At 46.9% G+C, this 26,669-nt stretch overlaps 3 protein-coding genes across 6 annotated transcripts; 2 read left to right on the top strand and 1 right to left on the bottom strand.

The window, feature by feature from the left end:
- actr1b (actin related protein 1B) lies at positions 1-6,271 on the bottom strand. Its single transcript, XM_085359563.1, has 11 exons — positions 6,096-6,271; positions 4,418-4,482; positions 4,254-4,329; positions 3,430-3,555; positions 3,201-3,325; positions 1,725-1,941; positions 1,567-1,659; positions 1,311-1,485; positions 1,176-1,237; positions 834-874; positions 1-743 (listed from the first exon to the last, which is right to left on the bottom strand). The coding sequence occupies exons 1-11, from the start codon at positions 6,141-6,143 to the stop codon at positions 641-643; spliced, it is 1,131 nt and encodes a 376-aa protein (XP_085215689.1). The 5' UTR covers positions 6,144-6,271; the 3' UTR covers positions 1-640.
- Positions 6,272-8,996: 2,725 nt separating this feature from the next.
- LOC146628473 (E3 ubiquitin-protein ligase MARCHF5-like) lies at positions 8,997-12,097 on the top strand. The gene is made up of 7 exons (XM_085357859.1): positions 8,997-9,544; positions 9,785-9,854; positions 10,259-10,458; positions 10,644-10,774; positions 10,842-11,013; positions 11,426-11,592; positions 11,708-12,097. Exons 2-7 carry the CDS (start codon positions 9,817-9,819, stop codon positions 11,849-11,851), a joined length of 852 nt encoding a protein of 283 aa, XP_085213985.1. The 5' UTR covers positions 8,997-9,544; positions 9,785-9,816; the 3' UTR covers positions 11,852-12,097.
- Positions 12,098-16,599: 4,502 nt separating this feature from the next.
- On the top strand, positions 16,600-23,263 carry LOC146628472 (BTB/POZ domain-containing protein KCTD9-like). Of its 4 annotated transcripts, none has more exons than XM_085357857.1 (12): positions 16,600-16,723; positions 16,855-16,976; positions 17,283-17,326; positions 18,455-18,548; positions 18,920-18,978; positions 19,048-19,176; positions 19,250-19,317; positions 19,386-19,481; positions 19,750-19,899; positions 20,215-20,320; positions 20,423-20,556; positions 22,254-23,263. In XM_085357857.1, exons 1-12 carry the CDS (start codon positions 16,676-16,678, stop codon positions 22,368-22,370), a joined length of 1,167 nt encoding a protein of 388 aa, XP_085213983.1. In that variant the 5' UTR covers positions 16,600-16,675; the 3' UTR covers positions 22,371-23,263. The 4 variants fall into 4 exon arrangements, with proteins under 4 accessions (XP_085213983.1, XP_085213984.1, XP_085213981.1 ...); XM_085357858.1 differs by having other exon boundaries at positions 19,750-19,924; positions 20,117-20,320; XM_085357855.1 differs by having other exon boundaries at positions 20,215-20,556.
- The last annotated feature ends 3,406 nt before the right edge of the window (positions 23,264-26,669 follow it).

Below are 26,669 nucleotides of genomic sequence, written 5' to 3'. Positions count from 1 at the left end.
GTGATGCCATGTTCACCTAAAAAACATTTCATTGGTAAAGAAGATCATGAGCGGCGACGATAAATGAACCGTGCTGACAGAATACATGTGCAGATCAGATCTATAATACAGTTTAATAGCACAGAGCTTCATGTCAGAGAAGCTACAAACAGACATGAAATCAAATCTGAACATCAGCAAACAAAACATTCAGGTTTATGATGTCATCATGCCTCACAGGCTTCAGTGTGGAGCTCAGAGCATCCACAGCTCCACCCGCAACCTCCAGCACGCCCCACAGCCCTGTGTGTGTGTGCGCACACGTCTGTGTGTGCACATGCAAGTGTGTGTTTGTGTGCGAGTGTGTGTGCATGTGTGTGTGGGTGCGTGTGTGGGTGTGCGTGTCACGTTCAGAGCGTGCTGTCACCACCACCTGACAGCAGGAAGAACATGGAGGGGAGGGGGTCAGAGGAGGTAAATATGGAGACGAGCACACATAAAGGTGTGTGTGTGCAGGTTGAGGAGCAGGAGGTCAACGGTGGGTTAGAAGCAGGTGGATGTAGGTAGGAGGAGGGGGAGGAGGGACCCACTGATGTCAGGGAGCCTCTAGCGTTTGATGGTGGGGGGGGAGCAATGAGGACAGTTCTGAGGGGCTATTGGCCTAGAAGGTCTTCCTGTGGATGGCACGTGCTCTGTCTTCTTCATATTCCCGCTTCGACACCCACATCTTCTTAAAGGTGTCCAACGACGCTAAGATGGAGCCACTGCATCAAGAAGTGAGGTCAGAGGAAGGACCAATCAGAGGGGATAGCCACAAAGACACACAGTGACACACGAGTGAATCAAAGACTTACCCAATCCACGTGGAGTACAGCCTCTCCTGGGGGGCCGAGATCTGCCAAAGAGAAACCAGAGGTCACTGACACCTCCTGCTGAGACCTCCTCACTCACACCTCCTAAATGACATCTCCTCACCGAGTGCTCCTCTCCAAGACTTCTTCACGGTTTACAAAGCATTTTATTTTCTTTGTGAATACATAAATATATTTCTTTTAAATGTATTCATCTCTGCTCTCCTCCTCCTCCCGAGCATTTTCATGAGAAACAGGCTCGGGATGCCCCTGTGCTGCGAGTACTTCAGTGAGCAGGAGAAGGAGGTCAGAGGTTACTGTGGGTGTGTCCCAGTCAGAGCTTACCTTGATCTTTACGTCTTTGGGTGCGAGCTTCTTCACTTCAGTCAGTAACCGTTCGCCGAAGCCTGAGTGAGGACAGTACCGTGTTACTCGCCGCTGCGAACAGGAAGTTTTACGGACTGCAGTGCATGCACTGACCTTTGATGAGCGTGGAGCCGCCACACAGTACGATGGTGGAGAAGAGCGTGCGCCGCAGGTCCATGTCGGACTTCTGGATGGCGTAGGCCAGGACTTCGTGGATGCCTGAGCTCTCGTCTCCGATCAGGTCGGGTCTGAACAGCAGCTCCGGGGCGCGGAACCTGGCGGGGCCGATCTGAAAACGGCGAGATCACATGTCAGGGGAATGGGGAGGAACGCTACACAGGAACGACCAATCAGTAGGAACAGGACTTACATTTAAAGTGCTTCCGTCAGGGAGGACGTACTGAGCCTTCTCGGTCTCTAAGGTCTCGTCCTTCTGAGGGTTCAGGGAGAGGTAGCAGGCTCTCTGCAGGGACATGAGAATATTAGAAACGCTCATAACACCTGACTCACATTTCAGCACCGCCTCACCTCTTTAATGGTGCGAACGACCTCAAACTCGGCTGACGTGTTGAAGTTGTATCCTTCCTTACGCAGCAGCAGTCGCAGGTACCGCGACACATCTCTCCCAGCGATGTCCACACGCATGATAGAGTGTGGGATGGCGAAGCCTTCGTATATGGGCACCACGTGGGTCACGCCGTCGCCCGAGTCCAGCACTACGCCGGTGGTGCGGCCTGTGGCATACCTGTAGGAAAACAGAGGCCATCACGGTTATGATAGAGACTCAGCAAACGCCTTCTAGCCTGCTCTGATTCTGTCTGGTGAACAGACGCGCAGACGACGCAACATGCATCACACGCACTTTTCTCTAACTTAGAGAGACAATTAAAATGTCATCAACACACAGACACAACAGGATAACCATCAAAACCCCATCAGATCCAGTCATGTTAACATCAGGACGTTTCTCAGCCCAGCAACATGTTAAATTCAGGCTTCACGTGTTTAATAATCGACCGTCTGCATCCTGCACAGACTCTGTTCCGGGGTTGGCACGTTTTTCAGATCTGAACATTTTTGACGAAAATTTGATGAAAATTTGATCTCACAATGCGCACCGTGAAAAAAATCAAACAAACAAACAAACAAAAAAACGGAGTGGACATGAAGCAATGATGAGCTGGTACTGGCATTTCTGAACAAGAAAGGGAAGAACCAGATTCTGGTTTATATGCAGGCAGCAGCAGGAGGATTTCCTGTTGTGATCCAGGGTCGAAGCTTTGGCCATGTTTCATGACAGTGGGCAGTTTGAGCTCCTTGGCAGAGTTGAGACAACACCTGAGGAGGCAGCAGCAGCTAGTTGTAACGTCAAAATGGATTATTTACGGTTTTGATGTAGCATAGATTCAGTACCAGTGTACACTTTGAGCTACAAGCGTACTTGTTGCCAAATGCAGCGATCCGTTTGGTCAAAACTCTGAAACATCGAGCATGTTCCAAGCTTCTGAGTGTCACACATTCATTCTGTGAAGTTCGACAGCTGCTTTAAGAACAGAAACACTCATGCTGATTTTACTTGCCCAGTGTGTGAAGGCCTTCCATCACAGAGGGGCTCAGATCATAATGTGACCCAAAGTCACATCTGATTGGTTCAAAGCACACAAAGACTCAGTGAGCCGTCACAGATGGCGGTCAGGGTCCTCCCCTTAAATGAGGAACACACACCTACAATCAGAACAGAACCCTGTGTGTGTGTGTGTGTGTGTGTGTGTGTGTGTGTGTGTGTTTGAGTGAGAGAGAGCTTGCAGTGACTCAGGGTAATTTAGGGCCTATACTGCCACCTTGTGTGGGAGCCATGCAACTGCAGAGAGTCTTCAGTGAGCCCTCATGTGTGTTTAACACCTTTAACTGTTTCTTGAGCAAACATGAGGCTGAGGTTCACGCAGCCCTCAGCTCAATGCTGAGTCAGCAACAGGAGGACACAAACAGGAAGTGAGTTCTTACAGACTGAGCACGGCCTGCATGGAGATGAAGAGTGCCGGCACGTTGAAAGTCTCGAAGAACACTTCAGCCGCCTTCTCCCTGTTCTTGCTCGGGTTCAGAGGAGCCTCTGTGAGCAGCACAGGATGCTGGGAAAGGTTAAAAAAAAAACAAAAAAAAAAAAAAAAACACAGGGTTAGCGGTGTCGCGACAAGCTCGTGTGTGGAAGTGAGAGAGCCGGAGAGGAGCTCACCTCCTCGGAGAATGTCTGCAGCTGCTCCTTGGAGTAAACGTACTGCCAGATCCGCTCCATGTCATTCCAGTCGGTCACGATGCCATGCTCCATCGGGTACCGCACCGACAGCAGGCCCCTGTGCTCCTGACGGGAGGAGGAGGGGGAGAGTTTATTATTCCCTGAAAATGTGATACAGTCACATGCTTTGATCTGATGGAAAAAAGAGAGCTGCAGATGCTGTGAGAAGGTCATGTGACAATTATCTGGAAAAAACAAAACAAAAAAAAAACAAAAAATAAACACACAACCAAAAAAACAAACAAACCCTGTATTCAAAACAAGAAACTTTATTGATCCTGCAGGGCAATAACTTCCTGTTCCTCCTCCAGTGAGAGCAGAGCTGCTGGACCTCCTGAAGCTGCTAGAGATGAGCAGCTCAAGCATGGCCACACATCACATCCTTCATCACCTTCAATCGCCATCATAAGGTTACTAAATACATGACATTTACGTGCTCTCACACATTAAACGCCTTTCGGTAAAGATGACACTGCCTCACCAAGGTCTGCAAGCTCAGGTTTGATTGCCTCTGCACCGACCTCAGCAGGAACAATAAAGAGTCGACTTTAAAGGAGCGTTTGTGATGAAGGTGTGGCCCATCGAAGCTCCACACAATAACAACAACATCAACAATAATGATAATAAAAATGATAATTATGATAATAATAATTACAATGATGATGATGATGATAATGATAATAATAATAATAACAGCATCATAAGAGGGCAGTGAGTGTCAGCAGGGATGTAGTTTAATCGGCAGTGAGGAGGAGCAGCGGTACCTCGGCCTTGGGCCCGATGAAGAGGTCTCCCTCCAGGGCTCCCGCCATCACGCGCACATGCTTCGGACGCCCGACGCTGCACATGAAACACACAGAGCACTGAGAGAGTGAGCTGCAGGCTTGGTTAAACAGCAACAGAGATCATGGAGTCTCCGTTAACTTACTAGTTGGGGAAGCAGTACTTGGGGATCTGGTCTCCCGCAAAGCCGGCCTTGATGACCCCCGACCCCTGCAAGGAAAAGAAAGATGACGTTTGAGCATCACAGGGTTAAAGAAGCTGAGAGGTCATGAGATGCCGCCCGAGGCTGGAAGCAGTCCCAGCTCCTCTGCTTCAACAGACACTTTGTCCTCCGAGTAAAAAAAAAAGTTGTTTCTGCTGCACAAAGCTTCAGTTCCTGCTGTGAGTGAGCGAACAGGAAGGAGTGCCAGACGCCAAACCCCGACAACGGCAGCTTAATTATCCCAAAGATCTGAAACCATGTCTCACAAAGAACTCAGAGAAGCTCAGCGGTCTAAAGCTCGATACCAAAACCTTCTCAGTGAAGTAAAACCTGAGTAAAGACAACCAAGTAAAATCTGTGAAACGTACCAACGCTGAAATAAACTGAACTGAAAACTGTTCATTAGACGCACCAACTATCAGCTTCACTGTGATTACTGTTTGAGGCTTGATCTTTGACCTATTGATTTGTGTTTCTGAACTCTTCATCAGCGCACTCTCACACCCACACATGCACATGAAACCTTATTTTAACTTTTAGATCGCAAATAATCCCTGCAGGTGGAAGCCTTGGGGTGGAACTCGTCCCACCATTAATCTCACACCCGGTGGAGTTTAGGCACCCCACCTTTGGTTTTGGTTTGAAATACAACAGCTGCCAAAGCATTGCCTTCCTGGTTGCCACCTTTCCGCTTCTTGTAGACAAAATATGCCAATTTCGAGTGAGTCTGAGTAAGTGACTGTAAACTTGCTCTCTTTGTACAACCTGCAGGTCTGTGAGGCTCCTCCTTTCATGACCCCAGGAGGGGGTCCTCCCTAAATTCACAGAATCAGCCCAAGATGAGAAACCTTCAGTCTCTGAACCTGAAACACACTAAACTGAGACTCCTGCTCACAGGTCAGGCAGTCTTTGTAGACAACGCTCAGAGCGCCTCAGCTGGCTTCTTGAGATCATCCAATGAGAAAACAATAGGCTTAAAGAGACAGGAGCTGAAACATCTTTGCTCAGACTGATGGCCTGAGCGGGTGAAGAGGCATGAGTGGAACATACACTGGATTCATTACGTTTAAATCAGACACAGCTCCAGCTGAGAGCTGCACGTCACAGGGCACGTCACTGAGAAATAAAAAAAATATAGTCAGGTTTTAACTTTCATTGACGGAATTAAGGTTAGCTCTGTGTGATGATGAAGCTCCTCTCGGTTATTGACAGTGTCACGGCCATGCTAACATGCTAGCAGCCGTCTGCTGTACTACATGTGGGGCTTCGGGGTGACTCCCGCAACCTGTCTGCTGGTTATTTAGCAGCAGAGCCGGGTGGAAGAGTGAGCTGATGCCGCTACAGCACTACGGACAGCTAACACGCCCCGGATCCGGCTCCACTAACCTGCTGCTGCCCGGAGCTAGCAGCGGATCCGGCTAGCGGCTAACAGCTGCAGAAGTGAGCCGGCCAGAGGAGGCGAGCTGGCAGCGTCATAGAGGGAACATAGAGGAAAGAGGAACCCCGCTGCACCTCCAGGAAAGGTGAGCACCGACCTATTAGCTCCGACACAATAGCGGCAGGCTAACGGTTAGCCCGCGGCCTCGGGCTGGGTGTGGATGAATGACATCATCATACTTACATTATCAATCACCACCGGTTGGTTAGCTAAAATGTCATAGGACTCCATGACCGCACGTGCGCTTCAGGTGTGTTTCTATCGATCCACGTGAGTCTTCGTGCCCGTTTAGTGTTTTAATCATGTAAAAATCAGCGCCGGTTAGCAGCTCCGCTCTACGCCTGTCGACGCTCCTCTGCCGCTGCTGCCGCCCCGTCCACAACAACCACAGCACCGAGGCGGGCTCACGGTGCAGACAGCCAATCAAGCTCCAGAGATCCTGACTGGCATCACGGAGAGCCAATCAGCATGTCTATACGCTGTCAACGAGTGGCAGCGTTTCTGCTGGTCTGCTGGCAGATCACAGTTAACTATCACATTTAACAAATAATGCAATTAAAGCGCTTTACTACACAGAGGTTTTTAGCAGTGTTTTCTAACGATAATATCAGCTAAAAATTATTTTATTTAATCTACATTTACATTTTATTAGTCGGTAAAAAGGATGACAATATATTCACCGAAAGTGACAACATAAAAGATAAACACTTCATGTTGCTCGTAATAAAAAAAAAAAAAGTCCAGTAGTTGCACTAAAAGTCGACAAATGCAGCTTTAAATACGTTTTCCGGGTACCCTCAAGGCATTACCAGTGTCACGGGATCTAGCCAATCAGAAAGCTAGAAAAAAGCCAAAGTGGGCGGGTCCACGGGGCCTGGGGAATGATAAAAACACAGCTGACACTGGGCTCGAGCGGTATGCATTTCTCAGGTGAGTGGAGGGTTTACGGCAGTGGCACGCGCTGTTTTAACAGGTAAGCTTTGTAGAAGTGCTGTATTGTGCCAGCGCGATATGTAGGTTAGTAGCTAATGTGCTGTTAGCTAAATTATAAAAACTAGTGATGGCCAAATGAAGCTTTCCGACGCACTGAAGCTTGTATTGAAAAACGGTTCATTACTCGAAGCTTTTCAACACAGTCCTCTCCGGTGACATCTGGTGGTGAAAATTTTGAAGAGCAGCTTGAATCTGCAAAATAAAACGGACTGCTCAATTATCGCTGCTCACTCAAGAGTGGAGTTCTCTCTGATATTGGGCCACCGTTCCGTTGCTTTGAACATGTAATTGGTTTTGTTTTCTCGATTGGGGGCTGAAAAAAATGTAATGCGTATCTGCGTAATACATTTTGATCAATAAACTTTCCCTATTTAAACATGCACTATGGTGTGGCCTTTCTTTGCTCATAACTCCTTGATGTTGTTAAATACAATAAGTGAGCAATATATATAATATACATATGAGAATGCACAGCACATTATGGAGTATGCCCCTGCTGTGAAGTCCTGCCTCCATCTACTTGTCGTTTAATCACTGGACAGCTGGACAGGTTCATACAAAATATTAGATTAGGCCAATTCCTATACATATTTTTGACCTAGGGGTGGGATTGATTGTGAACTGGAAAGGGAAAATGCTTAGGAAGCTGAGTACGGCTGCATCGTCACTGATTTGTAGAATCATTTTTGATTCGATACAGGATCCGATTCAATTTGATTGGAATCTGGAAAGTTTTGCCTCAGTCAGAAATATTACAATTCTGATCATTTAACAGTATATATCCATAATTTCGTATCTATTAAAAGAAAGCTGACACATGTGAGACTTAATTAGAGATGTAAACAGAGAGTTATGAAACCTGCAGCTGCAGAAGCCAGCGAAAAAAAAAGAGGCAAACACAGCGCGGACCCGACGACACACCAAAATCTGATTCTGACGCGTCGGGTCCGCGCTCTGTTCACGTTTGTATGCAGAATCCGTAAACCTGCTCCCAGTTACTGTTTTAGCTGTATGGTGTTTGACGACATGTTGTGAGGTTTAACCTGAGATGCTGGCGTTTCAGGCATAATAACGTTAATTTACAAATCGACACGGGATTTTAATGAATCAATATCACTTTATTCAATTTAGCATGGATTGTAATCAGAAAAGCGATAATCAAAACCCACCCCTAATCAAGAACTTGCAAAGTAAAAACATGATCTATGTAAGGTAGCCCTTTTGTTATTTACATTTAAAAAGAGGATTAGTGTTACTGTGCGCTGGCTGAGTCTGTTTCTTTTCTTAGAAATAGTTTCTCCTGCCCTGGAGAAAATCCACTTGCATGGAACAGAAGAGGCTGTGGAGTGCAGGAACTACACTGCAAGCTGGTAGATATGCAGGTATTCCTGGGTCCTGCAGACTATCACCTAAAAACAATAAACAAAATGATTTTCTAAACTGTGTAGCAATGTAATGTACGTATAGTGTCAAATACATTTTTGTAGTCTTCATTAGCTTTAATTCACATGGAAGTGTTCCTAAAGTCATATGCTGTAATGATATTTACATTATGAAAACATGATTTTGGACATTTCAAGTTTTTCCACTTCGGCAGATAAAATGAATTGAGCAAAATCAACTCAAAATATTCCCACACGCCAGAACGTCCTCTCTTCCTCGCTGGCTCCATATCTGTCAGTGGAATGATCACCTCGTCGCTATCTGTCACCATCAACACACTCCACGAATCCCGTGGATGATTCACTTCCTTATATCTGTTTGAATCAGGTACCGAAGCAGTTACGTGCGTAATGAAGCTTCGGACGTCACTGGTCACGTGACTTTTGCCAAACGAAGCAAGCCTCGACACAGTGCTTCTGAACCAGTGTGTTTTTTTCGACACACGCTCCGGAGCGTCAGCTTCAAGCGGGCCATCACTAATAAAAACTCTTAAGTGTGTTTATGTTCCTAGAGAGTACAGGTTTAATGAAACAAAAGTGTGAAGGCTGCTTCCGGTGTGATATAGTCGTAACTTCCCGCCAGAGCTCTTTTTACAAAGTGAAGGTTGAATTCTGTAAACGGCTTTCAAACGAGTTTTGGAGAGTGGGGAGGAGGAGGCGTGATGCTGCTGGCTGGATGAGTGCTCACAGACAGTGGAGATGTGATTGAGCATAGGTGTGAGGTTCTGACGGACCTCGGGGTTGGTGGTTCGGATCCCTGTCAGAAATCTGGGCACTCGTTGACCCACATCCTGCCATTAGCTTAGCCGCAGTCCGAGGCTAAGGGGCTTTGCGCTTTTATCTCACCCGCTGTCACTTTTTTAAACATCAGACATTTAATTTGAACGTACTTTCTCCGTGTCCAAATAAACAAAACGCATTCTCCGTGTCGGTACTTTTTTTTTTTTTTTTTAAGTTTCATTGTATTTCATTTTCTAATGTACTCGCTACCACCTCACGCTGGCACGTTTAATATAGATGGATGGACATGGTGGTCTGTTTTTAGACGCAGGTGTGGGTTTTGAACTCTGATTATTTGCAAACGTGTCACGCCCTGACACTGCCGTGTTTTTGGAGTTTGCCTGATCATCAGTTTTTGATTAGAGCGTGTTTTCACTCTGTGCTGCTTCTCTGATGGTTTCTTTGGAAGTGTTAAAGGTTTGTGTTATTGCCTCCCCCCTTGCAGTTTAAAGAAGTTTACTCCAACCGATTACAATTAAGATGTAGGTTAAATGCATGTTAGCAGTTTTCTTGAGTATTTCTGTAGCATTGTCTGTTTCTCTCCTGCGTCATTAAAATGATGCCTAAGTTTAAATCTTTTGACAGTCGCAGCTTTTTCTTTAAACTTTTTTTTTTTAATTTCCCTTATCTGTTTAACGATGTCACCTTTAACTCCAGACTGAGTGGAGCAGCCTGCTGTGGTTCAGACTATGCCTGGTAACATCATGGCTCTGCAGCCATCTGAGAAGTAAGATTTATCCTCAGAATGAACTTTAATTCCACAAAGCTGAAAGAAGTTAAAATAACTCTTTCACTTTTTTGTGTATGCAGATGTTCCAGTAACTTTCTTTCAGTTGTTGCAATTAAGATGCTGATTGTAATTCTAAATTTTAATACATTTTGTTTTCCTTGAGAATTGTTATGAAGACATTTTTGTAAAATTTTAACTTTTTCTAATTTTATTTTTGTTCTGCTGCTCGGCTCATTTTCAGGCTGAACTCTTTCATGTGTGGTGACTCTGGGTAATTTAGGGGCTATACTGCCGTCTTGTGTACAAGTCGTGCAGCTGCAGTGAGGCCTTGTGTGTTTTAACACCTTTTAACTGTTTCATGAGCGAACTTGAAGCTGAGGTTCATTCATGTCTCATTTCAGGCACTGCTGGGTGTGTTTTGCCACAGAGCAGGATGACCCCGGTGCTGAGTGGCTGAGTCCCTGCAGGTGCAGAGGAAGCACTAAGTGGGTGCACCTGACCTGCTTGCAGTACTGGCTGGACACTAGACTGAGAGTGAGCCAGCAGCCAATCAGATGTCAGCTGTGTGAGGTGGCGTACTCTGTCATCTTCCCACAGATGGGTGAGTGTCAGCTTATTCAGGGTCATATCATAGGTCCTCAGAGGTGTGGTGGAGCTCTCTACTACCCCTTCAGGCAAAAGGAGAAACTGAACACATGGTGTTTAACAGGTGTAGGAAGGGTGGTGTGTCCTGTCAGTGGAGAATGCGTAGTGGGTTAACGTTGATCCTGGGTTGTGTCTCCTCAGGCCCACTGGTGGACTTTCTGCGAGTGGTGGACAGAACGTTGACAGCCATCGGTCCATATGGGACCCTTGGGTTGCTGGTTGGGACGGCGTACTGGACAGCTCTGAGCTACGGCGCTGTGACTGTCGTGCAGGTACACAGAGGGAACGTCTTGTAAGGGCATCACATTGGCAGAGTCCTCAACACCTCGTGTTCTGCAGGTTATGGGACGGGCAAATGGTATGATGGCTATACGGGGAGCAAGGCCTGTGCTCCTGCTCTCCGGCCTGCCCGCCATCCCTGTACTGCTCATTCTTGGGAAGACCGTCCGCTGGAATCACTGCGTCTTGAAGCTGTGGCAGAAATGCTGCTACGAACCAAAGCTGCCGTCAGGTACATGCACACCCGGAATATGTCGCAGTGCAGATGCATGAGCAGTTTCACTTAAAGTTAAATGTTTTAAGACCTTTTATATTCTTTCAGGTGTGCTGATTAACTCATGAATTTATATTCTTTATGGTATAAAATTTCCTTGTTATTCACTGGTTATAAATAAAACTGAATTCTAAGTTGTGCCATATTTGCTGCCACGGGACAAATGACCTTGTAAAGTCCGTCAAGGTTTGCTGTAAATGGCATGTGCAGTACTGCAGGCAGTCAGAGGGGGGTGCTGTGCTGATGTTCTTGTCCTAGTTTAGACATCTGTCGCTGCAACGTCAGTGTTACTGTTTGACTCTGCTCGCTATCATGAGGAATTGCTCTGTCAGAGCTTGTTGTTTAAAGGTGAGTCTGCCCCTCCCCACAGATAATCAGCAGTACCTGCCCCCCATTCCCGTGGATGAGCCCAGAGGGAAGCGTCAGTTCCTGACCTCCAGGATGCTTTGTGGCGCACTCATGTTTCCCTCCATTGCTGTTCTAACTGGGCAGCTACTGTTCCCGTCTGTGACCTCTCACCTGCAGCGCGCTTTGCTGGTGAATGTACTCTGACCTCTGATTGGAGAATGATGTGCTCTGTAACACGCTTTGAGATTATTGGTTGGCTAAGAAGCCGGTGGTACTGACTGGTTTACTGGTGTCTGCTCCACAGGGTGGCAGCGCTTACGTGCTGCTCAAAGGTGTGCTGAAGGTGTACTTCACAAAGCAGCTGTTCATCATGCATGCCGGCAGGCGCATCCTCAACTATGGTGACGTTCAGAGAGCAGAGCGCCACAGGGATGGCAGCGGCAATTAGAGGCGGAGATGATGGTGCAGAATTGTTTTTAACTAAATCCTGGAGGAGTTTAAACTGTCTTTACCAGACAGTGTGAACACTGATACTGCGTCTTGCCTCACACTGGTCAAATGATCTGCAATACGACCTCAAGCTGAACTGCTCACACCGTTATGGAACCCAGTGGGTCAGAACTAGACTGTAACTGGACTATGGTGTTTCTGGTGTATTTTAACTAGCTGATTGCTCTGATTGCAGTCTGTCAGCAGCTCCATATGGATTATTTTTAATAAAGCTTTTTCTTTAAATCAGGGATGTCTGTCATCTTTATTCACAGCCTTTGATTTATTATTATTTATACAGGTATAATGAAAACCTCCACTCAGTAATATTACATCACATGCAACTCTAAAGAGCTTGTGTGCTTCAAATTGACCCTTTCAAAACTTTAACGTGACACTTGAAAGCACTGTGTTCGGGGGAGAGGGGGCTCGCAGCCTACCTGAGGGTTGTGGCTGACAACGCCATCCCTCTATGGCCTCAGTGACCCATCTTCTGATTTCACTGAGCTCAGATCTCAAACATGATGGGGAGTAAGCTGCACTCAGGTGGCCTCCAGTCACATTTTTACTGTTGGCATGGAGGCAGCTGACACATGCAGCAGCTGTATGACTATGTGTTACGTTCCCCCCGAAGGGGTCTAGGCATATGAGTGAGGGGACCAGTAACAAATGAGTCCAGAACAGAATGAAAGGAAAACAGACCAGTGTTTTCAGTAAATAAAATAGTCTTTATTATAGATCATTTTAACATAAAGAGCCGGCAACGCCGTTTTACCAATAACACTTGGAAAAAGAGAAAAAGGGTTGCAACAACAAAGAACACAACAACCAAACAAAAACTCCACACCACGAGGAGGTACTTCCGGGGGCCCACAAGCTCACCCTGTCACTAACAGCAGCTGGCTTTGCTGCTGCCAAGGCTCACAAGCCCACACTACTCACGCAAAGCAGCTATGCTGTTTCCACAACTCCACACTTTGAGCAGGCAAGGCTCACAAGCCCACACTACTCACGCAAAGCAGCTATGCTGTTTCCACAACTCCACACTTTGAGCAGGTTAACCACACACACCGCAGAGACACCAGAGAACACCCCACACCCTGCTCACAGCTCATCCCCAGCTTATATGACCTCCGAGAGGTGATTGCTGACTGGGCCCAGGTGGTAAATGAGTCCAATGAGCAGCAGCTGTATCCTGGGGAGAGAGAAGAGCAAGAGAGAGACGGGGGGTGGAGCAAAAGAGGAGGAGGCGGAGAAAAACACCACGCCCACACAAGGGCAGTATCAGGAGGCCCAGCTAGGGCCGTAACACCCCCTCCCATAATTACAAACCAGTGGTTTGTCATAGAACGTCCTACCCAGCTTTTAAACATATCACCTACCATCCACCATAATAACGGTTAGGCATACCCTGCCGAATCTGCCAAGACCTTTTTGATGGGTTGAAAACACTGCACGGGGTTGGCTCAAGTCCCTCAACATAGTGTCCCAAATGACAGCCAAATGTTTTTTGAGCCATCACATATGGAGAACCCATCAGGCAGCTAGAAGGCCTTACAGCAACACTTCTCTGACGCTTCTTCGCTAGGTCACGGCAAAAGGCATGCTGGTTAGCCAGAGGTGCAGGTTGAAATGGTTGTGTCACACACAATCTATCACACTGTAGGTCATCTGGACCCGAGAGACCGTCATCAGGTGGCAGATTACAATTAGTTGATCTCTGACAGTGACCAAATGACACCACTGAGCAATTATGCTCCAACTGTTGCCTAGGACTGGCAACTTTGTTGGTTTGTGAACCACAGTTCACTCTTTTGAAAGCAGATCGATTTTGTTTTGAGTTTGCTTTCAAACAGTGAGCAATCAGGTGGCCAGGTTTGTGGCAGAAGAAACAGAGCTTTGTTTTGGCTCTTGAAACCACGCCTGTATTGACTTTGTTAGCTGGCACACTCCTAACTCCCAAGACTGACTGTTTCTGTTTGTAGGCCCCACAATCTGCTATTAAATGGCCAGACTTTAAACAGAAAAAACACTTTCTTTTTGCCTTGGAATGGGACACAAGTACCTCACCCTTTGGGTACTGTCTAGCTGGCACATCACTAACCTTCACTAGGTCATCGCGTCGGTCGTGCTTAATGACACTGGTTTTATGGATGAGGGCAAACTCATCAGCCAGTGTTGCAGCCTGCTGTAGCGAGGAAACCTTCTGTTCATTAATATATACCGCGATGCGCTCAGAAATGCAGTTCTTAAATTCCTCTATGAGCATTAGTTCCCGGATCGAAGCCAGGTCAGTGGCTTTGCAGGCCGCACACCACCGATCGAAAAGAACACCTTTTTCCCTGGCGAAATCAAGATAGGACTGACCCTGACCTCTTCTCAACCCCCGGAAACGCTGCCTATAGGCTTCTGGGACCAGCTCATAGGCCAGCAGGATAGCCCTTTTCAGCTTGTCATAGTCCAAGCTGTCCTCAGCTGACAACGAGGAACAAACTTCTTGAGCCTTACCCGCCAGCTTACATTGGAGCAAAATGGCCCATGAATCCCGTGGCCAGTGCAAGGCCGTGGCTATTCGTTCAAACGACTCGAAGTAGCTGTCGACCTCAGTGTCACGGAACATCGGAACCAGACGACTGTTTTTCCCTACGTCAAACGGGATGTCCGCCTGACGAATGGAGGCGGTCGGAGGAAGGGAAACCTGCCGGAGTTCTAGCTGTCGCAACCTCACAGCTGTCTCTGCCTCCACCTCCACCTTCCTCAATTCGACCTCCCTAGCCCTAGCCAGTTCCGCGTCCAAACGCCTAAGCTCTAGCTCCCTTTTCAGCTGGAACTCTCTCTCACGCTGCTCCTTCTCCAGCTGGAGACGAGCCAGACGGACACGGAGCTTAGCATCCAGCTTCGAGCCTTCACTTGATTCAATGGAGAGGGGTTCGAAGCGAGGCACTGTCATGGGTTTGTCCTCAGGCAGCCCCTGATCAACAGGTGTCGACACCAATGGACCTACAGCTTGAGCTGGCGCCTGCAGAACGGGCTGAGACGCTGCACCACGCTCACCCTTAAACACTGCAATATCAAAGGTAGCCATTGACTCTAAAACAAAAACTACCTGAGGCTAACAATAACAACAAAGAAGCACCACCTCCAATACACAAATGAGAAACAGGCGGGAAAAGTGTGGCCACAGGTTAACCAATAAATAAAAATACCGCCAACCCTCTCCCCAGACCTGCCTACTAAAATCTTAGCCTAGTTAGCTTCTGGAGTGTACCAGGCTCGAGGCAACTTTAAAGGCTAAGCGTCAAGTGCACAAAGCACCGACAAGCCTACCCCCGACAGGGAACTAATCCCCACCCGGGATTACTCCGAAAATAATAAAGGAAAAATAAAAAATGAGTGCCTGAAGGAGGAGCTTACGCTCAGCTAGACACTCCCCTTTGCTAACTGGAGAGAGAGCGCAGCAGATACAATACAACTAAACAAGCCACCGGCAAACAACTCACTAAAACTCAATTGTTGTTCCTTCCATTCATATCCCGGACGAGCCCCCACATTGTTACGTTCCCCCCGAAGGGGTCTAGGCATATGAGTGAGGGGACCAGTAACAAATGAGTCCAGAACAGAATGAAAGGAAAACAGACCAGTGTTTTCAGTAAATAAAATAGTCTTTATTATAGATCATTTTAACATAAAGAGCCGGCAACGCCGTTTTACCAATAACACTTGGAAAAAGAGAAAAAGGGTTGCAACAACAAAGAACACAACAACCAAACAAAAACTCCACACCACGAGGAGGTACTTCCGGGGGCCCACAAGCTCACCCTGTCACTAACAGCAGCTGGCTTTGCTGCTGCCAAGGCTCACAAGCCCACACTACTCACGCAAAGCAGCTATGCTGTTTCCACAACTCCACACTTTGAGCAGGCAAGGCTCACAAGCCCACACTACTCACGCAAAGCAGCTATGCTGTTTCCACAACTCCACACTTTGAGCAGGTTAACCACACACACCGCAGAGACACCAGAGAACACCCCACACCCTGCTCACAGCTCATCCCCAGCTTATATGACCTCCGAGAGGTGATTGCTGACTGGGCCCAGGTGGTAAATGAGTCCAATGAGCAGCAGCTGTATCCTGGGGAGAGAGAAGAGCAAGAGAGAGACGGGGGGTGGAGCAAAAGAGGAGGAGGCGGAGAAAAACACCACGCCCACACAAGGGCAGTATCAGGAGGCCCAGCTAGGGCCGTAACACTATGTCATAATGATGTAATGTCAAAGTCAACCAGTTTCCAGCAGCATGCTGAAGAATTAAACTTAGAAGTTCAAACCAGTATCAGCGAAGTGTCTGAGGGGTGTTGCTTCTGCTTTCACTTTTAAATTGTGTAGGTCTGCATTGCTTTTATTTTAATCATTTGATACATTTCTAACTTTGTTTTATTTTTCGTGTTCAGTTATTTGCTTCACTTTTTTCTATTTGATTCTAAATATTGATTCTAAATATAAATTCTGTTACTTTTAATTTGTTAGTTGGATACTTTTTTTTTTTTTTTTAAATCTTTAAGATAAAATATACTTTAATTGTCCCTCAATCCGTGAGTTTCTTTACGGAAACTCACGGGCCCCGCCCCCTGTTCACTGATTTGCTGTCGGTCTCCAGTCTGGCCCGCTGATTGGCTCGCTGGGTGTCTGAGCGGATTGTGGAAGAGGAAAGGGAGAGCGCTTGTTGCTGTGGTCGAAGGAGCTCCTTTCCCGGGCGGGAGCGGCCGGTTCGACTGAAGCTGTTCGCTATGAGGAGAGTCACGCTGTTCGTTAACGGCACGTGCACGAACGGGAAGGTAAGCTATAACCGTGAGGCGGGAGTCTGTGTGCTGGCGGGGACAAAAATGGCCTGTTCCCGCTCCAGCACGCCCCCGGATCTCTCGGCGGGCGGAAGCGGTAACGGTGCGTTTTGTCCGCGAGCGCGCAGGTGGTGGCCGTGTACGGATCGCTGGAGGACCTGCTGTGTGTGGCCGGCTCCAAGCTGGGCATTCGAGCCTCCAATGTGTACAACGGGAACGGCGGTCTCATCGACGACATCGCGCTGATCAGGTGAGGGGCCTGTGCAGGTGTAACAGTGAATCCACGGAACTGCAGAGGCGTTCAAGGTGTTTCCACCTGTGAGCGGTGAAATGTTCCTGTGGAGGGCAAAAAGTGACGCAAGTGACAATAAAAACCGGGCACATAGATATAATCCCTTTTTAATTTTAGATCATTTTAATGATTCCACACTTTTGTTTATTTATACCTTATTTTTTTTATGTTTATTTAATATGCAAGTATATGCCTGCCTTTTTTGTGTGTTTGTTTGTTTTGAGACAGCCCGACCATCACTGTTTCCTATGTTTGTGTGTGCAGAGACGATGATGTGCTCTACGTTTCTGAGGGAGACTCATTTGAAGGTGAGTGTGATGACCTGCAGCCCAGGGGTCAGAGGTGTGCTGCTGGGGTGTTTTTGACTCTGAGCTCAGAGTGTGCAGAAGTTCCTGCACATGCTCTGAACTTGTACACACAAACAAAACAGTGAAGAAGGCGCAGCAGCGCCTCTTCTTTCTCAGGAGACTGAAAAGATTCGGCATGAGCCCCCGCATCCTCAGGACCTTCTATCACTGTGCCATTGAGAGCATCCTCACTGGATGCATCACCACCTGGTATGGCAACAGCACCGCCTACAACTGCAAAGCTCTCCAGCGAGTAGTGCGGTGCTCTGAACGGATAATTGGAGGTGAGCTTCCCTCCCTCCAAGACATCTACAGGAAGCGGTGCCTGAGGAAAGTGGGGAGGATCATCAAGGACTCCAGTCACCCCAGCCATAAACTGTTCAGACTGCTTCCATCAGGAAGGAGGTTCTGCAGCATCCGGTCCCGTACCAGCAGACTGAGAGACAGCTTCTTCCACCAGGCCATCAGACTGCTGAACACGTCATAGACACCTCAGCTTCACTACTGGAACTTCAACATTATGCACTCCATACTGTACAGTAATACCACTGTTTTGCACATATTCAACTCTGTATATTTTATATATTTTATTATTATTATTTTTTTTTTTTTTTTTTTTTTTACTATTTAATTTGTAAAAATGTGTATACACACACACGTAGGAAAATATTTAGTATTCACATCCAGAAATGCATACACTATTATATATTGTACATATATTTATTAGTTTCAGGTTGGCCATTCTTGTATTTTGCTCGTTTGTGTTGTTGTGTTTGCACATCTCTGTTGCTTGTGGGGCTCGCACACAAGAATTTCACTCGCATGTGCTGTGCCAGTGTGCCTGCACATGTGATGTGACAATAAAAGTGATTTGATTTGATTTGATTTGTTTTGTTTTGGGGGTTTTTTTTTTGTTTGTTTGTTGTTGTTTTTTTTTCTTTTCTACTCTGACATCCAAATGATGTCCCTAATCTGACACATAAGCCCCACCCACCTTTTGTGCAGACTTCCTGTTGGTGTCTGCTGGTAAAAGAGCTGATTGGACTCATGTTTATTGCACTAATGCTACTTGTGCGCTCACCTGTCCAGATCCTCAGGATGACCCCAGAGGCCCTGATAAGGATCAGACTCACACTGATTGGCTGACTCTCAACGTCGGTGGACGCTGCTTTACGACGACGCGGTAAGCATAACCGTCGTCACGGCAGGTTTTACACTGATTTAAATCGGCTGTTTTTGTTTTCGTGATGACCTTAATAATCAGTCTTTAATGACGCTCAGCTGTCAAAGTCAAAATCTTTAAAAGTGGAGTTGGAGGTGCTGTAATGTGCAGAGTGACATGCTGGGGCCGCTGTTGTTCCACAGCGATGCAGAATATCCAGATTATTCTGTCACTCACCTGAAGGCTGCTGATGGTGATCAGAGGCTGCTGATCAGCTTGTCCTGAGCTTTATTACAAATTTCATGATTTTGTTTCTGTGAAGCTGAACCTCCCTGACGTGGAGGGTTAAAGGTCATTGTTAATCTGTATCTTGTGTGTGTTTGCTTGCTCAGGAGCACGTTAGTCAGTAAGGAGCCGGAGAGTATGCTGGCCCACATGTTCAGAGAGAAAGGTGAGCACAGCTTCACTTCAGCAGGAAGTGGTGCATGTGCAGCGTGTTTTAATCATGCGCACGTTTCAGACGTGTGGGCGAACAAGCGTGACCGCCAGGGCGCATACCTGATCGACCGCAGCCCGGACTACTTCGAGCCCATCCTGAACTACCTGCGGCACGGACAGCTCATCATCAACGAGGGGATCAACCCCCTCGGTACGCCACATAAATTCACAGCGCCCGTTCAGCCCATAGACACAGCCTGCTAACAGTGTTCTTACCTGTGCAGGTGTGCTCGAGGAAGCCCGCTTCTTTGGGATCGAGCAGCTTGCCGAACAGCTGGAGGCCCTTATAAAGGTGGGTGTGCGTGCGTGCGTGCGTGCGTGCGTGCGCGTACTCTGCTGTGATTGGTATTTTGTGTTCAGTCCTCTCAGCCTCCTGACGATCACTCACCTTTGACCCGGAAAGAGTTCATCAGGTTCCTGTTGGCCACGACCACAAAGTCCGAGCTGCGCTGTCAGGTGAGCACTGTGTGTCTGTGTACCTGGTTGTCATGGTAACAACAGCATTAGCTGAGATTAACCCCTGGGAACCAAACAGTTCCTCTGTGAATCGGCCATTCTGTGTTTGGTCGAGTTAACACTCCCTACCTGCTGGTTACCCACAGCAGCTACCTGACAGGTGAGGGGGCGTGATCACCTGTGCTCAGATTATCTTGGCTTGGTCAGGCATTTGAAGACACCACAGGTAACTTGAGTAACAGTGGGCGCTCTGTGGGTTTTGTTTCAGGGTCTGAACTTCACCGGTGCCGACCTTTCTCGTCTGGATTTGCGTTACATTAACTTTAAGATGGCCAACCTGAGAGGAGCCAACCTGACCCACGCTAACCTGAGCGGGGCCAACCTGGAGCGAGCCGACCTGTCCGCGGCCTGCCTTGACGTGAGTCGCCGCCCACCATCACCTAATTGTCGTGTACAATAACTCTGAGCCCTCAAAGTTTCAACAGCCCAGGAGATCTCCACAGCTCTGTTAGAAACTGAACCCAGATCAGTTTAATTTTCACAATCTGATGATTCAACCTGGTGTCTGAGCACCTGGGTGATCATCTGTCACAGTCTGAATGACCTGCAGCACTTTGACACTTGTTTCTGATCACTCTTCTGGGTTCAGATCGGCAGGTGGGACAGGTGTCTGCTGTATCTGGCTTTGATTCCTCTGTCAGAATCGTGTGTGTGTGTGTGTGTGTGTGTGCAGGGCGCCAACCTGCAGGGCGTGAAGATGCTGTGCACCAACGCTGAAGGAGCGTCGTTGCGAGGCTGCAACTTTGAGGATCCTGCAGGAGTCAAGGCCAACCTGGAGGGTGAAGCAGCCAATCACAAACCATCTATAGATAAACGCACAGACACTGGTTGTCGTGGAGAGAGAGAGAGAGATTTATATTTTTGTGTGTGTGTTGGGTCAGGGGCCAACCTGAAGGGTGTGGACATGGAGGGAAGTCAGATGACGGGCATCAACCTGAGAGTCGCCACGCTAAAGAATGCCAAATTGAAGAACTGTAACCTGCGGGGGGCGACTCTGGCTGGGACTGACCTCGAGGTCCGTACAGACATGCACACGCACACTCACACGTGAGGCTGGAGTTCAAAACAGATCTGACCTGTGTGTCCTGTTCACATTGATGAGCTTGATAAATGTCTCGCTTCCTAAACACATCACACTGTGCAAGTGCCTGTGCCACGCTGAATCAGATGTATTTTCTGTGCGGGAAGACTGACTGAGCCATGGACTCGTGCTCGGTCCAAATGCTAAAGATGTGATTTAATCTGACCTGTAACATTAAAAAGCTGATGACGCAGCTTCAGTCAGACATGATCACTTCCATTCTCTTCTAATGATCCCACTGACGGTTACGGGGGGCAGCCTATCCCAGCTGTCTTGGAGAGAGAGGCGGGGTATGCCCTGGACAGGTTGCCAGTCTAACACAGAGACAGACAACCATTCACATCTATGGGCAATTTATAATCACCAGTTAAATAGAGCTGGGCGATATAAGGTTTTTTCATATCACGATATGTTTTTTTCATTTCAGGCGATAACGATATCTATCACGATATAAGCCAAATAACTATATTTGTAAGATTTAAATGTACCGTTGCTCACGAGTATTGTTTTGATTTAAATATTCATTTCCCATAATAAGTTCAACAGGGTAGATGTACTTAAGGAACATGAGACTTTTTCAGATAAATAAAGGCAAATATTGCAAACTACACAAAAGGCAGCCGCTAAAGCGTTTAAGTTTCAAAATAGAACAAACGAAACAGACTAAATTGTCAATTCCACTTAGAAACAAAATATTAATTCTAAAAATAAATCTTAGTTTGTTTTACAGAAGAACAGACAAAACTGACTAACTTTTGTCAATATCAAATAAACTGAGAACTAAAAGGAAATTCTCGATCTCTCCTTGTTGTATAGCTGAGCTTTTCAAACAGTTTTAACAGTTACTTTAGTCTGACAAAAGCCGAATGACGAATTAGCGCTTCCAGTCAGAGATTGAGCATGCACCGGTTTATTGTATTTCCAGACTTGCTTTCGGCACAATTTACAGTGCACGCTACTGTTTTTTTTTTTTTGTCAGACTTGAAATAGCCGAAATACCTTCACACTACGGAACTTCTATGGCTCTTCCGTTCGACAATCTCTCCGGCCTTGGAACCATCATCTGTTTTCTCTTCGGTAACCTTCGGTCACGCTCTCGGTTGATTTTTCTCTAGTCGGCACACTCATTTCCTCAGTTACCCGGGCGGCACGGCGGCTGGCTGCTTCCCAAACAAATACACATGTGCGGCTTGGCACTTGTGCTGTACATAACAAGTCACCTGATGTGACGCTGCGGCTGTGATTGGTTTGGCTCTGCGCTAGTTTATTTGGATTGGCTGTTCTTCTTTTTTTTTTTTTTTTTTTTTTGTTAAGAGGACGAGCGGTGAGGTCTATCGCAATAGTTTAATTTTTCTATCGAGAAAAAGTTATTTTGCAATACATATCATCGTTCTATCGCCCAGCTCTACAGTTAACCTAACCCCACTAACTGCACACCGTTGGACTGTGGGAGGAAGCCGGAGTACCTGGAGAGAAGCATGACTAATATAATTTAATTGGCTCCATTTATTCAACTTAAGAAATCTTCAGGAGGTGGAGGAGACACAAATGCATAAAAACTTCAATGAGCTCCAGAAATGCACGGGCTGTCCGTGATGCTTTCAGGTTCATTTTCTCTCTTGTTCCTGCAGAACTGCGACCTGTCCGGCTGCGACCTTCAGGAGGCGAACCTGCGGGGCTCCAACGTGAAGGGTGCCATCTTTGAGGAGATGCTTACGCCTCTACACATGTCTCAGAGCGTGCGGTGAACCCGTTTTCCATAACCATGTACACTCACAGTGCCACACCGACCATTGAATGCCAAACTTTTTTTTTTCTGCTCTCGACCCAAAAAAGTGGGTGAGCCACAAAATTAAAACCTGCTGTTCCTACTCTGAAGCTTCTTCACAGGCGGTGGCTCCTCTTCGTTCTGCTTTAACCTCCTTAAACCCAGTTTAGGCTCTTTGTTCTCTTAGCTGCTGCTGAGCAGTTTGATGTTGTTGTGGGAAACTGCTGCCACCAGGGGCGTGCCATGCTTGGCTTACTGTGATGCTTGGGCGAGTGGACCGTGTCAGAAACGTCCACCTGAACACCAGGACCCGTTGGATCCCAGTGAGATGTTCGGTGTTTTGCAGAGGCTTTAATGTTGTGGCTGCTCATAACGTCAGCTTTATTTCAGCATTTTCAGACACGTCTGAAGTTCTGATGCGTGCAGTATTTCTTAATTTTATTTATTTTTTGTAAATGTAACGCAGGTTTGTGGTTGAGGATTGTATATAGTATATTTTAAAGGGGACCTATTCTTTGCATCACTGACAGTTCATAAAAAAAAAAACCTTCATCACAAACTAGGCCTCAGTGCAGCTCCTGAGCTCTGTGATGTTCCTCAAGGATCTACTCTTGGTCTTATTTTTCATTATACCTGCTTCAAATCAGTGAGCATTTCCCTGTATCATGTAGATGCAAACAGAATTTCATGTCAAAGAGTTTCATGGAAGAAAAATGAGGATGAATGAGAAGTCAATCCTGATCACCCCCTTCAGTGTGGTGCTGGGACCAGCTTTACCTTCCTCATGTCACCTCTGAGCGGCTGATTTCCCCTCGGCGTGGGAGGTGCAGCAGGCTGAAATAAACTGGAATGAGCCTTTAATAAGAAGCAGAAACAGGTGTTGTTGTAATAAAACATAAACGTCAGTGTTTCTGAGATTTTCGTGACTGTCAGGAGTGAGGCAGGGTGTCTCCTCTGCTCTTCATTATGTTTAATAAATCTGTTGTTTCTTAAGTTTATCACCCTGTGTGTGTTTATTGGACCAGAACTGAAATGTCCGAATTGGATGTTTCTATCTGCATGAACCAAATCAGTGATTACAGGTTCCTGTTTTCTTATTTCAGTTTATTCTTATTTTCTTTGGTTTTTCTTTAACTTTGATGTTAGTAGGTTTTTCTCAGAAAGTTTGCACCTTAATGCCGTTGGCAGAGTCTGAAAGCATGGAGGATAAATCTCAGACCTGTCTGATGCTCGTGCCTCATCAGTGTGCCATCTGACATCGATGAGCACATTCAGGATTCACACGTACAAAAAACCCCACACGATTTAAATGACTCTTCATTTTCTCCCTGAATGGATGCAGGATGTAATCTGCTCTGTTTGCTAGCAGTCTGGTGTCTGCAGTAATTATTTTCACATGGCAGACATGGTAAGAGCTGCAGCTGATTTCATTTTTCATTAGGTTGGCTAAGCATTTGACCATTGTTTCAAAGTTCACCTTGAAAAAAGTTCCAAGAAACCACACTGAGTAATATATCATATGAAAGGACACAGAGAGCTGAACAGCACGCCTTATTTCTTTTTTTTAAAAATCTGTGTTTTTACAGCTTATAGGAACCAAAGATTTCAGCCAATGTGCTCCTGTCATATGTGTACAGATAATAAAATACACAGGTTAGCATGTAATCAGCGATTAAGTAAACGCTTTAGTTTATACTGAGTCATCTCTCAACTTCACAACAATGTGTTAGTCCTTGGGGTACATCCCTGCTTTAAAACATTTTTTTCAGTGCAACATTATGACTTCACAAAGATTTATATACAACACTAATTTCCATATTGATATCAACACAAATGATCCATGAAAACTGATGTCAGCAGGCGACCTCAGCATGTTGTAATTAAAACAAAACTAGTATAGCTGTTTTTGGGTGAACCCAGTGGGAAAGGACTTAAGATAAGATGACCTTTATTAGTCCCACAGGTGGGGAATTTGTTTTGTTACAGCAAAAGTGCAAAGTTATGTAGCAGAAATTAGAAAACACTGGAATGCAATAAAATACAATAGAATAAAATACTATATACAATAGAATAAAATAGAATAGAATAATATATACAATAGAATAAAATAGAAATACAAATACTATATACAACGGAGTAGGACAATACAAAAATACAACTTCATCAGAAGAATTGCACATATAGCAGTCTATTGCACATATGTGGGTTTGTTGATCAGCTGCAAAAGTCTTTGTTGTGGAGTCTGACAGCAGTGGGGAGGAAAGACCTGCGAAATCTCTCCGTCCCACACCGTGGGTGCCACAGTCTCCCACTGAAGGAGCTGCTCAGTGCTGTCACAGTCTCTTGCATGGGGTGGGAGATGTTGTCCAAGAGGGATGACAGCTTAACCACCAGCTGTCACTCACCACCTCCACTGGGTCCAGAGGGCATCCCAGAACAGAGCTGGCCCTTCTGATCAGCCTGTTCAGTCTCTTCCTGTCCCCAGCAGAGATGCTGCCGCCCCAGCAGACCACACCATAGAAGATGGCTGAGGCCACCACAGAGTCATAGGTCTTCAGGAGTGGGCCCTCCACTCCAAACAACCTGAGTCTCCACAGCAGGTACAGCCTGCTCTGCCCTTTCCTGTAGAGGGCATCTGAGTTATGAGTCCAGTCCAGTTTGTTGTTCAGATGAACACCAAGGTACCTGTAGCTGTCCACAGCCTCGATGTCCATACCTCGGATGTTCAGTGGTTGCAGTGGAGGATGTTTGTGGAGGGCGGTGAAAGAGGCGAAGCAGCGCTACGGGAGGAAACTAGAGTCACAACTCCAACAGAGTGACTCTAGGAGCCTGTGGCGGGGACTAAGGACAATAACGGACTATAAAGCACCAACAACCGGTATGACGAACGCGGCCGTGACTCTGGCAGACGAGCTGAACACTTTCTATGCTCGCTTCGAGGCTGCAGCTAAGGACTCCAACAATGCTAGTACTAGCGGCGCTAACAGCTGCAGACAGGAAGATACTGCCAGCACCGGAAACGTGCTCGTCATCTCCGAGCATGAAGTAAGGAGAGCCTTCAAGAGAGTGAACACCAGGAAAGCAGCAGGACCAGACGGCATCCCAGGTCGTATCCTAAGAGACTGCGCATACCAGCTAGCTCCTGTGTTCACTGAGATATTCAACATCTCTTTATCTCAGTCGGTGATCCCCACATGCTTCAAAGAGTCCATCATTGTTCCTGTCCCGAAGAAACCCCACCCTGCTTCTCTCAATGACTATCGCCCTGTAGCCCTCACCTCAGTAGTGATGAAGTGCTTTGAACGCCTGGTCAGAGACTTCATCATTTCTTCACTACCAGACACACTGGACCCACTACAGTTCGCTTACCGTCCAAATCGTTCCACAGACGATGCCATCTCTCATCTCCTCCACACATCACTCACTTGGACACTAGAAGGGGGAATTATGTTAAAATGCTCTTCATAGACTACAGCTCTGCATTTAACACCATAATTCCCTCCACACTCACCACCAAGCTGGAGCATCTGGGACTCAGCTCATCTATGTGTCAGTGGATCTCCAACTTCCTAACTGGCAGACCACAGGCAGTAAGGATGGGCGGACATGTCTCAGCCTCCACCACTCTCAGCACTGGAGCCCCCCAGGGGTGTGTTCTGAGCCCCCCAGGGGTGTGTTCTGAGCCCCCTGCTGTACTCTCTGTACACATATGACTGTGTGGCCACTACCAGCTCCACCACATCATCAAGTTTGCTGACGACACCGTCGTGGTGGGCCTGATCTCTGATAACAACGAGACGGCCTACCTGAAGGAGATTAGGAATCTGGAGAACTGGTGCCAGAGGAACAACCTCCTTCTAAACGTCAGTAAGACAAAGGAGCTGATAGTGGACTTCAGCACTAAGCAGGAGAGGAACTACCAGACCCCCGTCATCAACGAGTGCCCAGTGGAGAGAGTGGACAGCTTCAAATACCTCGGAGTTCACATCACGCAGGACCTGTCATGGTCCTGTCACATCAACACCGTGGTGAAAAAGGCCCGTCAGCGTCTCTACCACCTCAGACGCTTGAGAGACTTCCAACTGCCCTCCAAGGTGCTCAGGAACTTTTACTCGTGCACCATAGAGAGCATCCTGGCGGGAAACATCTTAACCTGGTTCGGGAACAGCACCATGCAGGACAGACGAGCTCTACAGAGGGTTGTGCGGTCAGCTGAGCGCACCATCCGCTCCGAGCTCCCTGACCTGCACTCAATCTACAGCAGGCGGTGCTGGACCAA

The sequence above is a fragment of the Diplotaxodon limnothrissa genome, linkage group LG7 (genome assembly GCF_057381915.1).
Source record: "Diplotaxodon limnothrissa isolate DT_005_m linkage group LG7, D_limnothrissa_male_GT1.1, whole genome shotgun sequence".
In the NCBI taxonomy this organism is placed as follows: Eukaryota; Metazoa; Chordata; class Actinopteri; order Cichliformes; family Cichlidae; genus Diplotaxodon; species Diplotaxodon limnothrissa.
This window is presented reverse-complemented; position numbering and strand designations above follow the sequence as displayed.

Bases quoted from the DNA above. Each gene is read 5' to 3' on its own strand.
- actr1b (XM_085359563.1), bottom strand. From the start codon at position 6,143: ATGGAGTCCTATGACATTTTAGCTAACCAACCGGTGGTGATTGATAAT. The intron at 4,330-4,417 runs GTAAGTTAACGG...TTTCATGTGCAG, and splicing joins AAGTACTGCTTCCCCAACTA to CGTCGGGCGTCCGAAGCATG. The intron at 3,326-3,429 runs GTGAGCTCCTCT...AACCTTTCCCAG, and splicing joins TGCAGACATTCTCCGAGGAG to CATCCTGTGCTGCTCACAGA.
- LOC146628473 (XM_085357859.1), top strand. From the start codon at position 9,817: ATGCCTGGTAACATCATGGCTCTGCAGCCATCTGAGAA. The intron at 9,855-10,258 runs GTAAGATTTATC...GTCTCATTTCAG, and splicing joins GCTCTGCAGCCATCTGAGAA to GCACTGCTGGGTGTGTTTTG. The intron at 11,014-11,425 runs GTACATGCACAC...CCCTCCCCACAG, and splicing joins CGAACCAAAGCTGCCGTCAG to ATAATCAGCAGTACCTGCCC.
- LOC146628472 (XM_085357858.1), top strand. From the start codon at position 16,676: ATGAGGAGAGTCACGCTGTTCGTTAACGGCACGTGCACGAACGGGAAG. The intron at 19,318-19,385 runs GTGGGTGTGCGT...TTTTGTGTTCAG, and splicing joins AGCTGGAGGCCCTTATAAAG to TCCTCTCAGCCTCCTGACGA. The intron at 20,321-20,422 runs GTGAAGCAGCCA...GTGTTGGGTCAG, and splicing joins AGTCAAGGCCAACCTGGAGG to GGGCCAACCTGAAGGGTGTG.